This window comes from Cetorhinus maximus, chromosome 1 (genome assembly GCF_964194155.1).
Source record: "Cetorhinus maximus chromosome 1, sCetMax3.hap1.1, whole genome shotgun sequence".
NCBI classification, from domain to species: Eukaryota; Metazoa; Chordata; class Chondrichthyes; order Lamniformes; family Cetorhinidae; genus Cetorhinus; species Cetorhinus maximus.
In genome coordinates this window covers 105,259,444-105,275,592 of record NC_135879.1, presented here as the reverse complement: position 1 = coordinate 105,275,592, position 16,149 = coordinate 105,259,444, and the positions used below count along the sequence as shown (strand labels likewise).

Genomic DNA, 16,149 nt, shown 5'->3' with positions numbered 1-16,149 from the left:
CCACTTATAGTGCATGGCATGAATCATATGTATCTTTTGTTTGTGTAAGTAAGCACCCAAACATCCAAACAGATGATAAAAACCAGAAGACAGCCATGGACGAATTACAGCTTTAACCAGAATTTGATGAAGGAACAATAGACTTGGCTGGCAGTTCCCTATGCTCGGTATAGTTGTGATGCTTTTATCATCTATTTACATAGGCAAAAGAGAAAGCAGAGCGGTTACTCAGGCGGCAGTGGAACAGGGAAAGGGGCGAGGACAAGCTCAAACATGTGGAAAATGAAAAAGGAAGACCACCAGAAGAGACATGGAGAGATGAAGAATATCTCCGAACGCTGGAAAAAGGTGGTTAACTCATTCATTCAAAGCTGCAAAACGATATAATTGCCATGCATTTACTTCATTGCATTTTTTATGATTATTGTGTGTTTCCCTCACAATTAAATTTAATTTCATGTATTTTTTTAACTAAAACTTTCAGCTAAGCTCCAATCTATGTGGTCAAATTTTTCCCTTCAGAAAATGTACCTGTTCTCCTGTCCCCTTTATTAGAGAGTCCCCTCCACACACCAACCTCTGAAATCAATAACCCCAATAGTGTGGCTGATGGTTCTGCAATATATTTGAGCGCTTCTGCCAGTGTTGAAAATATTGACACCCACACCATCTCTAATTAACCAGTGAGATCAACTTACAGTCACGTCAATCCAGATTTGCCAGTTGTCATTTACATTACTTAATGTAGTCAGAACCAAAATATTTCTGTCAGTGGTGCTGCCTTCTTAGGCTTTTAGGTGTTTTTCTAATTCCATCAATTGTTAGTCCATGCAAACAGGCCATTTTAGAACCTTTAGAACTTTTCAAATAGAATTAGGCAATGCACTTACATGCTCTTAACTGAAATCAAATATGTGAGATTGCATAGGCCAAGAACTAGGATTTGGTCCTTTGAGTTTAGGATCATTTAATGTTAATATTTGTGATTGAATGTGGGGCCGAAATGTATCACAGAATCTTAACAGCACAGAAGGAGGCCATTCAGCCCATCATGTCTGCACCAGCTTTCCAAATGAGCATTATGACCTAGTGCCCTTGCCCTGCCTTTTCCCTGTACCCTTACACATTGTTTTTATTCAAATAATCATCTGATGTGCTCTTGAATGTCTCAACTGAACCTGCCTCCACCACACTTCCAGGCAGTGCATTCCAGACCCGAACTACTTGTGTGAAAAGTTTTTTTTCTCATGTCACATTTGCTTCTTTTGCAAGTCACTTTACATCTGTGCCTTGACGTTATTGATCCTTTTATGAGTGAGAACAGCTTCTCCCTATCTACTCTCTCCAGTCCCGTCATGATTTTGAACATCTCTATCAAATCTCCTCTTTGCCGCCTTCTCTCCAAGGAGAACAGCCCCAACCTCTCCAATCTATCCTCATAACTGAAGCTTCTCGTCCCTGGAACCATTCTTGTAAACATTTTCTGCACACTCTCCAATGTGTTCACATCCTTCCTATAATGTGGTGCCCAGAACTGTACACAATACTCCAGCTGAGGCCTAATGAGTGTCTTATATAAATTCAGCAATACCTCCCTGCTCTTGTACTCTATGCCTCTATTAATAAAGCCCAGGATACTATATGCTTTATTAACTGCTCTCTCCACCTGCTCTACCACTTTCAATGAACCAAGCACGTATGCACTCGAGTCTTTCTGCTCCTGCACCCACTTCAAAATTTCACCCCTTTTTTTTGTCTGTCCATGTTCTTCCTACCAAAATGTATCACCTCTCACTTCTCTACATTGAACTTCATCTGCCACCTACCTGCCCACTCGACCAACTTGTCTATGTCCTCTTGAAGTTCCACACCATCCTCCTTGCAGTTCACAACACTCCCAAGCTTCGTATCATCTGCAAACTTTGAAATTGTCCCCTGCACACCAAGATCTAGATCATTAATATATATCAGGAAAAGCAAGGATCCCTATAGGAGCCCCTGGGGAACTCCACTACAAACCTTCCTCCATCCCAAAAAATATCCATTCACCATTACTCTCTGCTTCCTATTTTTCAGCCAATTTTGTATCCACGCTGCTACTGTCCCTTTTATTCCATGAGCAATAACTTTTCTCTCAAGTCGGTTGTCTGGCACTATATCAAATGCCTTTTGAAAGTCCATGTACACCACATCAACAGTATTACCCTCATCGACCTTTTCTGTTACCTCTTCAAAAAAAACTCCAGGAAGTTGGTTGAACACAATTTCCTCTTTAGAAATCCATGCTGGCTCTTCCTTATCAACCCATATTGCCGCCTAATTCTATCCTGAATAATTGTTTCTAGAATCTTGCCCACCACTGAAGTTAAACTGTAATTGCTTTTTTGAACAAGGGCATAATGTTTGCAATTCTCCAGGCACTACGCCTGAGTCTAGGGAAGACTGAAAGATTTTTTAAAATTATTTGTTCATAGGATGTGGGTGTCGCTGGCCAGGCCAGCATTTATTACCCATCCCTAATTGCCCTAGTTCAGAGGGCATTTAAGAGTCAGCCACATTGCTGTGGGTCTGGAGTCACATGTAAGCCAGACCAGGTAAAGACAGCAGATTTCCTTAACCTAAAAGAACAAGATGGGTTTTTACAACAATCGACAATGGTTTCATAAAAGCAAAATACTGCGGATGCTGGAAATCTGAAACAAAAACAAAAATTGCTGGAAAAACTCAGCAGGTCTGACAGCATCTGTGGAGAGGAAGACAGAGTTAACGTTTTGAGTCCGTATGACTCTTCATCAGAACTAAAAAGAAATAGAAATGTGGTGAAATATAAGCTGTTGAAGGGGGGTGGGACAGGTAAAGCTGGATAGAGGGCCAGTGATAGGTGGAGGCAAAGGAGAGATTGCCAAAGATGTCATAAACAAAAGATCAAAGGGGTGTTGACGGTAGTGATATTGGCTAAAGGATGTGCTAATGGTGACATTAAGGGTAGAAAGCAGGATGAGCAAGTGACAAATGGCCCTAGTGGGGGTGGGGTGGGGGTTAGGATCGAAATAGGCTAAAAGGTGGAGATAAAACAATGGATGGAAATAAATTTTTAAAAATAATAGAAATATATATTAAAAAATATATAATAATTATTAGAAAAAAGGGGTTGGGGATGGAGGAGAGAGTTCATGATCTGAATCGGAAGATTAGGAATGCCTAATCGGAAGATGAGGTGCTGTTCCTCCAGTTTGCGTTGAGCTTCACTGGAACGTTGCAGCAGGCTAAGGACAGACATGTGGGCATGAGAGCAGGGTGATGTGCTGAAATGGCAAGCAACATGCAAAGTGGTCACCCAGTCTGCATTTGGTGTCTCCAATGTAGAAGTTTCATGTCTCAATGAAACAATGGTTTCCTGGTCATCATTAGACTTTTAATTCCAGATTTTTTATTGACTTCAAATTCCACCATCTGCTGTGGCGGGATTCATTACCCTGGGTCTCTGGATTACTGGTCCAGTGACAATACCGCTACGCCATCGCCTCCCTGGTGTGGCCAGTGACCCTGCAATTTCTACTCTCTCCCTTCAATATCCTTGGATGCATCTCATCTGATCCCGGTGCCTTGTCAAGTTTGAGTACCAACAGTTTGTTCAACACTTCCTCCTTATCAATTTTGAATCCTTCTAGTGACAGAGTTTCCTTGTCTGTCACCATGTCCTGGGTAGCATCTACTTCCTTGGTAAAGACGGATGCAGAGTATTCATTTATTACCTCAGCCATGGCCCCTTTGTCCATGTGTAAATTCCCTTTTAGGTCCCTAATCAGCCCTACTCCTGCTTTTGCCACCCTTTTACTATTTATATGCCTTTGGAAGACTTTTATTTCCAAGTTTGCTGATGACACAAAACTAGGTCAAAGGAGGATACAAAAAGGCTCCAAGGGGATTTAGACAAGCTAAGTGAGTGAGTGGGCACGAACATGGCAGATGGAATATAGTGGGCCTGAACTTTCGTGGAGCAGCAATCACAGTTGGATTGCCACTCCGCTTCTATTTACTTACACTGAAATGCAGCCTCATCTTTCTCATCCAACGTTCCAACTTGGGCTAGGTGAGAATAGTGCAATTCAGCGGGTTCTGTGGCCTTCAGCCAAGTGCAGGAGAGTTGGGAAAAGGAAGCCACACCCCCTTTCTTTTACAGCACTAGCTGCTGTAAAGCAGGTAGGTTTAAAGGTCCAGCCACTTTGAGAAGCCAGGGCGAAGGTAAGTGGGTACGATGTGGGGTTTGGATGGGGGGGGGGATAGGTGGTGGTGCTGGGGCAGTCAGGTGGAGGGGGTATCAGTGGATGGGCAGTCGGGGGCATGGTAGTTCTGGAGGATAGACAGTGGGGGGGAGCTAGTCAGGGGTCTGGTGTTGGGGAGGGGGGTGCGAGTGGAAGGTGTATTCGAGGGATGCGGTGTGGTTGGTGGCGTGTGGGTGTAGTCAGGGGTTTCAGGTTTTTGGGGGTCGTGGTGATAGTTTGTGGGGGGTGGAGGGGGGGGGGTGGGTTTCCATTGGTGGGCTGTAGTCGGGAGGTCCAGTGTGGTGGAGGTTCAATGCTACAGTTACCCAGGAGTTAGAAGTGGCTTTAATTCTTCTAACTTTTCCTTGGTGACTATTTCTTTGAGACAGTTGGAACCATCCGAAGTTTGCAATTTAAATCGGAGTATCAGTTGGTTCCCAGTGCAGGGTAATTGCCCATTGGAAGTTTGAACTTCCTGGGCAATTGCCATGCAATCCTTCCATGGAGAATTCTGGGGAGGTCACTCAGCGCATCATTGGGATACCCCTCCAGATACGACGCCCCAGAGATCAGAAGTTGTGAGCCAATGTGAAAAAATGTGAAGCTATCCATTTTGGTAGGAAAAACAGAAATGTGTATTTTTTAAATGGTGAGAGTTTGAGAAGTGTTGATATCCAAAGGGACTTGCTCATGATTCACTGAAAGCTAGCAGGCAGGTGCAGCAAGCATTTAGAAAGGCTAATGATATTTTGGCGTTGTTGCACGAGGATTTGAGCACATGAGTAAAAATGTCTTGCTGCAACTGTATAGAGCCTTGGTGAGACTGCACCTGGAGTTTTGGGTACAGTTTTGGTGTCCGTGCCTAAGGAAGGATGTACTTGCCATAGAGGGAGTGCAACAAAAGTTTACCAGACCAATTCCTGGGATGGCGGGATTGTCTTATGTGAGGAGAGATTGAGGAAACTGGGCCTGTATTTTTTAGAGTTTAGAAGAATAAGAGGTGATCTACTCTTGCTCCTTGTTCCTATGTTCTCATTGAAACATACAAAATTCTTTCGGGGCTAGACAGGGTGGATGCAGGAAGGATGTTCCCCTGGCTGGAGGTTCTAGAACCAGGGAACACAGTCTCAGAATAAGAGGTAGGCCATTTAGGACAGAGATGAGTAGGGGTTCCTTCAATCAGAGAATGGTAAATCTTTGAAATTATCTACCCCAGAGGGCTTTGGAGGTTTAGTCATTGAATACATTCAAGACAGAGATCAATAAATTTCTAGATAATAAAGACATCAAGGGATATGGGGGTAGTGCAGGAAAATAACGTTGAGGTACGTGGTCAGCCATGATCTAAATGAATGGCGGAGAATGCCTGAGGGGCCAGCTGGCCCACTCCTGCTTCTATTTCCTATGTGCCTACATAAATGCTAAATTTTGTGAAGTTTATCTCTTTAAAGTGCCGGAAGATTACATTTTAATTATTTTTATACTCTCAATCTTAATGTTTGTTCCAGGTATTAGCAGTAATTCAGATGTTGAAATGAATCCAAGGAAAATGCAACAACCAGCAGCCCTAATTTCAAAAGTAAACAAAGCCACCTTGAAAGAACAAAAAGTCTTGGAGAAAAAAGTGGCATTAAGAAGAAAAAGAAAAGGAGATTTAAGGTATTATAGTTCTTAGAACACTGTCTGAGTAAACAGGTTTCAGGAAAGCATATTTCCTTACATACTTAATAAAATGACTCATCATGTTCTTAGGTTATGTTAGTCGGCTAAAAACATATGTTTGACAAGGTTATTCCAATAATTAGTTCAAATGTCACTGCCTGTCTCTCTAATTTAACTGTCTTTGAGTCACACTTGGAACTGATCAGAAGTTTAAGTTTTAAAGATGTAAATTGGACTGCTGGAATGGATGGGGTATTGGAGGCACCAAAAAAGATGTGTGTAGTATTTTTAAACAATTAAAACCAATTTAAAGTTAAAATAGTAAAAAGAGATCAAAATTGAGGAATGAAGGGAAAATAAGGTGGGTGAGAGCAAAAGTAAAATTTGAAATAGTTTCATTTTTAGTTTGAGGATCATTTTAACATACAATTTAGTATTGTAATGTTGCTATTTGCATCTGTATAACATAGTTACTATATAACAGTTTTTTATTGTGTACACTGGAACTGCTTTAAAAAGAGATCTTGGAACTTCCCGAAGTTCAGATAAGCATACACACCTGAAATGCAAACCTATTGGATCTCTGCACTGATGCTGACTGAACTGTAGTGTTTTTTGTTTTGCTTTAGCTGTCCAGCACTCATTTTTTTGTTTTTTATTTGATTCAGTAGACCTCTTCCTGTTTACTGTCATGGTCAAATGCTGATAAGGCTTTTTTTTCAGTAGTTTTATGATTTAGATTTAGATTTTTAGAAAGAGACTTGTAAGTTTTAAGAATAAAATGACAAAGCTGAACTTGTTTTGCATGTTTATTTCACTGTCATTCTTCTATATCAGGTCTCCCTTATCCACATATCATCTTATCATGAAAAGATAATCTTGAGTATATTTGGTAAAGATGTATGTAATCTGCTTTAACATTTTTTGTGGAGTTCCTAGGCAATGCACCAACTGCAGTTGAGGGAGAATAGCCAAGCTCATATCTTGTTCTTGGGCTGGTTCCCAGATGTTTAAGAGTAGCCTGCAAAAGATCTTCCACATGAGTGTAACTATAGTTGACCACTCAGTAGTGTTGTGAATTGTAGATATGAACATATGTCCCACCACACTCTTGCGCTGTGACAATGTGCCCTGATTTTGAATGCATTCTTTGTCAGTGTAATTAATGTTGGAAAATAAGCAGAATAATGTAAATTTTACATGTATTGAGTGTTATTGCATGTTTACATTATTCTTAATTTATTATCCATAATTTACAGAAATCTAGCAGAGGAACTTGCTTTGCATGAAGATCGAAAAAGGAGGTGTGAACAGCCAGAAGAATTTAAAGAGACAGCAATTAAAACAGAGGTAGACAATAGTAAACTGTCTTAACTTTCTAGAATTCACACATTTTATTTACAGTAACATATATGAAATAGCCAGTTTTCTTCTAAAATGCAAGTAGCAATTACAAAATTTTGTTTGAATTAAACTTGAAAACTCATTTCTCATATTGAGACTATATCGGTTACTTATCCAAAAATGAGGGGAAAGTGTTTCATTCTGTGTAGAAATTGATATTTGATAGAATTTAAATGAATTAAATATTAACTTGGTACTCAAAACAGGATAAATTTCACTCCATAAATTGATAAATATATGTTTGAATCTTAACTTTGGAAAAGCATCTAAAATTATCCCTTGAAATATCACTCTTGTCTCATTTGTATGTAATTTGCTTCCAGTAACTCAACCGAAGTAATCCAATGTGCTGCACAAATGTTTTTCTGCACTATTATTGTGCTTGATCATCTAAAACAAGTAGTTTTTCAGTTCAGCGCTCATCTTTATTTATCATACTGTAAAAGAGGTTCGTATGTAAAATATGGGCAGGTATTTCTGTTCCACATAGTGTTGAGCTGATTATTTTGAAGCAACACTTTATTTCTTATCATTTAACCACTAAAATTCTAACTTGTTTCTTTTTCAGAACAAAGAAAAGGTTGTTGCTTCCTCTGCTTCTAAAGATTCCAAGAGTACAGCGCCCACAGATCTGCCGTCAAAGCCTGTTAGGAGACTTTCAGAGTCTATTCAATCAGATGATGAGAACAGAAATGAATTGAAAATGGATCATGAGCCTTGTCAAAAGCAGCTAAGAAGCAATTCGTCCTCCCAAGAGTCAGTTATGGAAGCATTGGAAGTGACTGCAGTTAATAAACTTAATGACTTTGAAATAGAAGGAAATATGAATAATAAGGAGTCATCTAAACAGAAAGATGAAGTCAAGCATATAAAAGAAAGTGATGGGGAAGTGGTGTTGTCTAAGAGTGGCTCAAGGACAGACAATTTTCATATAGATGCTGATTGGAAGCTGAGTGACTCTGCAGAGGAGAAAGCCATGCCCAATTGCCTTTATGTTATTGTTTCAAAGAGTGACAGCAAACCTCTGGTTTCTTCAAGTTCTTCAGATTCATCTTTAATAGAGCAGAGCCAAGATGCCAAACCTAGAGACCACTCAAAGATAAGGGAAGAAAAAAGTGATGAGAAAGGGAAAGAGAAAAGATATGATGCTGAAAGTTCCTTGTCAAAATCCAAGGACAATACACAGGAAGATGCAAAAGGTCACGAGAAAAACAAAGAAAAGAGAAATGAAGCTGAAAGCACTAGACCAAAATTCAAGGAAAACTCACAAGAAGATCAAAAGGCTACTGAAAGGGGGAAAGAGAAACGGAATGATTCTGAAAACCCTCGCCCTAGACTCAAGGAAAATACATATGAAGATGCTAAAAGCCATGAGAGAAGCAAGGAAATGAAAAATGAATTTGAGCATAGCCGAACAAAATTTAAAGAAAATGCACAAGATGATAAAGGCAAAGAAAAGAGAAATGAGCCTGAGCGACCTCGGTCAAGATTCAAGGAAAGCTTGCAGGAAGCTGTGAAAGGCCATGAGAAAGGCAAAGAGAGGAGGGGTGATTCTGGAAACTCTTGGTCAAAATCCAGAGAGAAAACGCAGGAAGACATAAGAAGTCATGAGAAAGTGAAAGACATTCAAAATGAATCTGAAAGCTCTCGGTCAAAATCAAGGGAAAGCTTACAGGAAGATGTCAGAAGTAAAGAGAAAAGAAAGAATTTTGAAAATTCACGGTCAAGGTCCAAGGAAGAATTGCAGGAAGATAAACGCAACGAGAAGAGAATAGAAAGGAGGCACGATTTTGAAAGGTCTCGATCAAAATCTAAGGAAATTGAAAGCACGCGGTCAAAATCCAAGGACGGCATTGAAATCTTGCGGTCAAAATCCAAGGATTCCGTTGAAAGCTCAGGGTCAAAATCCAAGGACAGTGCTGAAAGCCTCCGGTCAAAATCCAAGGACAGCGATGAAAGCCTCCGGTCAAAATCCAAGGACAGCGATGAAAGCCTCCGGTCAAAATCCAAGGACAGCAGTGAAAGCTCCCGGTCAAAATCCAAGGATGGTGGTGAAAGCTTCCGGTCAAAATCCAAGGATGGTGGTGAAAGCTCTCGGTCAAAATCCAAGGACAGCAGTGAAAGCTCCCGGTCAAAATCCAAGGACAGCAATGAAAGCTTCCGGTCAAAATCCAAGGAAGGCAGTGAAAGCTTCCGGTCAAAATCCAAGGAAGGCAGTGAAAGCTTCCGGTCAAAATCCAAGGACAGCGGTGAAAGCTTCCGGTCAAAATCCAAGGACGGTGGTGAAAGTTCCCGGTCACAATCCAAGGACGGCAGTGAAAGTTCCCGGTCACAATCCAAAGACAGCGGTGAAAGCTCCCGGTCAAAATCCAAGGACGGTGATGAAAGCTCCCGGTCAAAATCCAAGGACGGTGGTGAAAGCTCACGGTCAAGATCCAAGGACAGTGGTGAAAGCTCACGGTCAAGATCCAAAGATAGTGGTGAAAACACGCGGTCAAAATCAAAGGACAGCTTTGAAAGCTCCCGGTCAAAGTCCAAAGACTCCATTGAAAGCTCCCGGTCAAAATCCAAGGACAGCGTTGAAAGCTCCCGGTCAAAACCCAAGGACTCCATTGAAAGCTCCCGGACACAATCCAAGGACTCCATTGAAAGCTCCCGGTCACAATCCAAGGACAGCATTGAAAGCTCCCGGTCAAAATCCAAGGATTTTATTGAAAGCTCGCGGTCAAGATGCAAGGACTCCATTGAAAGCTCGCGGTCAAGATGCAAGGACTCCGTTGAAAGCTCGCGGTCTAAATCCAAGGACTCTGGTGAAAGCTCCCGGTCAAAATCCAAGGAAGATATTGAATGTAGTCAGAAAGGAATGGAAAAGAGACATGATTCTGAAAATGCTCAGTTGAAATCCAAAGAACAATTAGAAATCCCGCGATCAAAATCCGGGGAAAAATTACAGGGAGATGCTCAGTTTGAGAGCATTCAAAAGAGGCATGATTCTGAAAACACCTCTCCTAAATCCAAGGACAAAGTGCGGGAAGTTGTCCAATACAATGAAAGGGGAATGGAAAAGAAACATGATTCTGAAAACACTGGATCAAAACCCAAGGATCATTCAGAAAGCTCTCGATCAAGATTCAAGGAGAACACGCAGGACGGTGTTCAAGGCAACGAGAAAGGAATCGAAAAGAGACATGATTCTAAAAACATGCATTTTGAAAATTCACGATCAAGGTCCAAGGAAGACTTGCAGGAAGATAAAGTTAACAAGAAAATAGAGAAAATGAATGATTTTGAAAATACTCGGACAAAATCCCAGGAACACTTTGAACATTCACGGTCAAAATCCAAGGAACAGTCTGAAAGTTCTCGATCAAAGTACAAAGAAAATTTGCAGGAAGATATTCAAAAGACAGAAAAAGCAATAGACAGGAAATGTAATTCTGAAAGCATTCAGCGTTTAAAATCCAGGGAACACTCTGAAAGATCAAAATCAAAAGGAAAAGGCCAGGAAAACATTCAAGACTGTGGAAATGAAAAGGAAAAGAAAAATGATTTCCAAAGTATTCGGTCTAAATCCAAAGAGTACTCTGAAAATGTGCAAGAAAATTCCAAAGATAAAGCACAAAGCAGTGAGAAAGGAGTAGAAAAGAAGGGTAATTTTGAAAACATTCAATCAAGGCCAATGGAAAAAGTGCAAAATAATCAAGGCAATGAAGAACTAAAAGAAAAAGAAAGCGACTTGCAAAATTCTCTGTCCAAACCGATAGCAATAGGTTATCAAGATGTTCAAACCACTGAGAGGAGTAATTTGGAAGACTCAGCACCAAACTGCAAGGGAAATGTGGAAACTGCTAAAGACAATGGAACAGAAGAGAGAAATGAACCTGAGAATGGTCAGCCAGAATCTGAAGCTTACCTGCAGGAAGATATTAAAAGTAATGAAACCGAGAAAGAGAAGAAAAATGATTCTGAAAATTCAGAATCAAAATTAAAGGAATGGCACATGAAAGACATTGATGAAACAAATGATACAGGGAAAAAATCTGAAAACTTGCAGTCAAAGGAAGAAATACAAGTTGATCAAACTAATGCTGAAAAGGACATTGATAAGGAGAGCTCCCAGTTAAAATCAGAAGAAAGCACACTGGATTCTAAAGAAATTGCACATGATAGCACAGGAGACTTAGAGATGGAAACAGAAAAGATTCTGAAAACTGAAGGCACATTAGAGGAGAGAAAGGAAACTTTTGAAAGTGAAGGGAGTGAGGGAAGGCATATGAACAACATACCCAAGGGTGAAAAAGAGCATGAGGCTGTACAGAACAAAACTGGTGATTGTAGGGCAGCTCTGTTGGAAAAAGAGCAAACTGAGGAACCAGCTCATAACCAAGCAGTAAGGCCAAATGAGTTAAATGTTCCTCTAAATGTGGAACAACGTGGATCCTTACTTTCTCCTTATGAGACCATTTCTCCTTATACTCCAACATTGGTTAATGCAGGTCAACATCCAGTTGCAAGTACAGGACAGTTTGTTCATTATGATCCTTCTTCACCCGCTACTCCAACACTTGATGAAAACTTTAGCTACGAGGCGCCTTCTGTTGCCCAACCTTCTGTGGAAGGCTCTGGAAAGGAAGAAGCTCATACTTCAGAAAACGTTAAAGAGAATTTATGTAATGAACAGCAAGCTAAAGAACTGCATACAAAATGTGACCCATCAAAAGTGGAGACGCAAGGTAAGAAGAAAATGTACAATGATCACCTATTGGTTGTTCACAGAATTGTTCATTAACATAGTTAAATTGTGTTTTTCATTAGGATATAGCCACCTAATGTTGGGAATTTACTATGGAGTATAGCTTTAGAGTTTTTGCGTGTTGTTACCTTTTCAGAGCCACTTGATTTTCCCCCGCATCCAGAGTTTTTGCGGGCAGGCCTTCAACCAGTTCTTTTGACTTTTTCAGCACTAGTGTCTTGCTGTAGCTGTTCAAATAAGAACATTTGTGTTATTTCCCTGTCATGTTGAACCTGCAGGTTGCCATTATAAAAAAAAACTAAAATCCTGATGGTTGGGGAAGCATTCAAGTGTGTACACAGTACACACTCATTCAAGTGTCCACAGTATGTATTTCAAAACAGTGGCTAGCTGAGTGATTGTGAAGCTATACGTGTGCTATAAACTGCTCAGATATCACCCTTAGTTTATCATTTTTTTGTTCTTTCATGGGATGTGGGCATCACTGGCAAAGGCAGCATTTGTTCCCCATCCCTAATTGCCCTTGAGAAGGTGGTGGTGAGCTGCCGCCTTGAACCGCTGCAGCCCATCTGGTGTAGGTACAACCACAGTGCTGTTAGGGAGGAAGTTGCAGGATTTTGATCCCGCAACAGGGAAGTAACAGCAATATAGTTAAGTCAGGATAGTGTGTGGCTTGGAGAGGAACTTGCAGCTGGTGTTCCCATGCATCTGCTGCCCTAGGTGGCAGACTTCATGGGTTTGGAAGGTGCTGTCGAAGGAATGTTAGTGAGTTACTGCAGTGCATCTTATATACGGTACATGCTGCTGTCACTGTGCATCGGTGGTGGAGAGGGTGAATGCTTAAGTTGGATGGGGTGCCAATTAAGCGGGCTGCTTTGTTTTCGATGTGCGCCTGATGCTATTGACCTCGCTGAAATTTAAATATATACATGTGACTATCCCATTTTGACAAAACTTCATGTTGCTTAAATGTATATGAATGGAATTGGTTAAGAGTGTACAAGGGTGAGACATTTTCTTTGCAGTGTTCCTACAGGTAGCTGCTTGCTTTGTATGGATTTATGCCTATGACAGAACTAATAACACAATCTTGCAAAGAGTTTTCCTTACTAAATTTCTTTACCCATTCATGTAGAGTTGCCAGTTCAGCAGGATGTTGTATCAGAAATAATCACAAGTGCCAGTTGTGAGTGGAACGATGAAGCTGCGGTAAGTAGCTTTATAGCAAGGATACATGTTGGTGGAAAATAAAATGCCAAATGGTTCAGCTATCAGGGGTGACTCAAGTGTGCTTCCTCTCCCATGCTCTTCTCTCTTTGCCTTTGACAAGGTACCTGGCATGTATTCTGCTTACCTAACGGAATTGCAGATATTCAGTAACAGGCCATTTGTAAAAGCAACCTTTCCCTGTCGTTTTAAAACTTTCCATGCTTTTGAAAACCTTTAATAATCACCCTTTGCTGTTCCTGTGGGAAGAAGAACCAATTCTTAAGAATTTATAAGTCAAGTTTACTTTTGATGTGAAGTTTAATTCAAATTGGGGACAAAAATGCTTCCTGATGAAGAATTGTTGCCTACTTGGAAACCAAATAAACTAATAATTTGAATTTAAATTTGCTCTCCACTCTCAAATTTGTGGTTTAATTCAGACTGATTCAAGCAGGCCAGAGCAGCTAACATCTTTGGATCACCCAACCTCACCTTGCAGGAAAGGGTGAGTGAATTCACTAAAGATTTTGGCACTTGGACAGCAAACAACATTTCCACAAGAAGTGTCAGCAGCTGGCCAAATAATAAAATGCCTGAATTGCTATCTCAAATGCAAAGAGGGCCTTACTCAAAAACTGCATCCAAACAGAACAGTAACTTTCTTCAACAAAACATTTGCAGGTGGGAAAAGGTTTGAGCTGCAAAACTGTCATGGTTTGCACAAACATGCACTGAAGGGTGGGGGTGGTAGAAAAAAAGATGCTGCAGATTGGGAATTCAGTTCCCCTCCCCGCATTTATATTCATGATACTGTTACTCTGCCTATGTAATCTACAGAAACAATGGAAAAAGTGTCCATGAATAGTGCTGCATTTTGAGTAATCGCTTTGTCACTTTGTCGAAAACATAGTATCTTGAGACAGAAAAGTCATGTTGATGGTGAAGAACTGTAGGGTTTACACCGTGTGCTTGCATCGAAAAGGAGACCCACTGGAAATGGTTTTCACCCCTGTAAATTCAACTCGCCAGCTTTATCTTACAGCCATGGATTCCACATGAATACAGACAGCCAATGCTGAAGCAGAAAACTTCCGAGTGCAAGTTCTCTTGTAACTGTTACAGACATGGTGTGAATTAATTTTGTATTGCTGAGGGATTGCGGACCAACAATTGTTGATGCTGTGAGGGAGACAGTGTTAGCTTCTCATGAGTTTGAGGAAGAGGCTCGAGCCAAAGTGGATTTGATGAGCAGGCAATGATGGAGAGCTAGCTCCATCATAGGCATGGTTCCAATTTTTACTATTGTTCTCGGGGCATGGATAATGCTGGCAACACTGCATTTATTGCTCATCTCTAGTTTGTACACCTGAGTGACTACTGGACCACATTAGGGACCTTTAAGGGTCAACCACAAAGAGTGAACTCAACTCACATGTAGGCCAGATGGGATAGGCATGGCAGGTTCTCTGTCCTTAGAAGTATATTAAAGAACCAGTTGAGTTTTTAGGACAGCATGGCAACCTTTATGATCATCAATGATCAACCTTTCTGCTACTAGCCTGCAATTTACCAAATTGTGTGCATGCTGAAGAAGTGCTGACATGCTTTTGGCTGTTGACAGGAGAACATCTCCGAGAATATTGCAACGTGAACTTTTGCATTATGCAGCTTGTACAGTGATCAAGTTTAGATCACATAGATTTCACTAGTTGATTTGATATTTTGATTTATTTTTGCATTGCTGGCATGTTCCATACTCATTAAAATTCATTCAAATGTTTGGATTTTTAAAAAATTTTTTGATTTTTTTTAAAAACTGACTTTGAATTAGCAGGATTGGAAGATATATTCTTTAATTCATGGTTTCATCTGTGAAATGTTCACTATCTTTTCCATAATTATTATTCTTCCTATTATGGAGGGCCCAAAGCTGTGCACGCTACTCCCAACAGGGGTCTGACTAATATGTAAATTCAAGATATAATCTAGAACCCTATTCACTTTATTTTACTGTTTTCTAGGGAATACTTTGTTTCACTTTCACGTTTCTAAGCATTCTTACTCGTTGATTGCCATGCTCATTTAATTTTATATCGACAAACTTTGATGTTGTCCGTCAAGGCCAAATAATTTAAATCCATAGAAAACAAGCTCTCAATGGTGCATGCATTACCCCATTTCACCATGTGAAAAGATGCACAGCACAGGAGGCCATTCAGTCCATTGTGTCTGTACCAGATTTCTGCAAGAGCAACCTAGTTTGTCACACTCCTGTGACTTTTCTCCATAGCCCTTCAAATCTTTTCTCTTCATGTGCTTATCCACTTCCCTTTGAAAGCCACAATTTTATCTGCCTCCATCAGCCTCTCAACTAATGTATTCCAGATCGTAACCACTTGCCGTGTAAAGGTTTTTCTTCATGTACAACTACTTTTGCTAGTCATCCTAAACTTATGTTCTCTGGTTATCAACCCTTCTTCCATAAAGAATAATTTCTATCTATTCTATATAGACCTTTCATGATTTTGAACACCTCTGCCAAATTTCCTCTCAACCCTTCCCTGACGAGACAATCCCAGCTTCTCTAATCTATCCACTTAACTGAACCCCAGCCCTCTTTTCTGCACCTTTCCTATAAAATGGTGCCCAGAATTGGACTAAATATTCCAGTTGAAACTGAACCCAGTGTTTTATAAATATTCATCTTAACTTCCTTATATTTTGCTCTGTATCTCTGTTTATAAAGCCCAGAATCCCATTTGCCTTTTTAACAACTTTCTTCTTTCTTAGCCTGTCCTTCCGCCTTCAACGATTTGTGTACATATGCCCCCAGGTCTCTGTTCCTACACCCAGTTC

General features: G+C 40.5%; 1 protein-coding gene across 4 annotated transcripts in view; it reads left to right on the top strand.

Moving 5' to 3' along the window:
- The window catches only part of bod1l1 (biorientation of chromosomes in cell division 1-like 1), an 80,429-nt gene that overhangs the window by 50,733 nt on the left and 13,547 nt on the right, over nucleotides 1-16,149 (top strand). For 3 of the 4 annotated variants that reach the window (XM_078544888.1, XM_078544891.1, XM_078544897.1), the window contains exons 7-11: nucleotides 204-348; nucleotides 5,774-5,924; nucleotides 7,187-7,277; nucleotides 7,900-12,064; nucleotides 13,220-13,293. In XM_078544888.1, the coding sequence (XP_078401014.1) occupies nucleotides 204-348; nucleotides 5,774-5,924; nucleotides 7,187-7,277; nucleotides 7,900-12,064; nucleotides 13,220-13,293 (4,626 nt within the window). The remainder of the gene's footprint in view (nucleotides 1-203; nucleotides 349-5,773; nucleotides 5,925-7,186; nucleotides 7,278-7,899; nucleotides 12,065-13,219; nucleotides 13,294-16,149) is intronic. The other variant, XM_078544902.1, reaches the window with a different exon arrangement.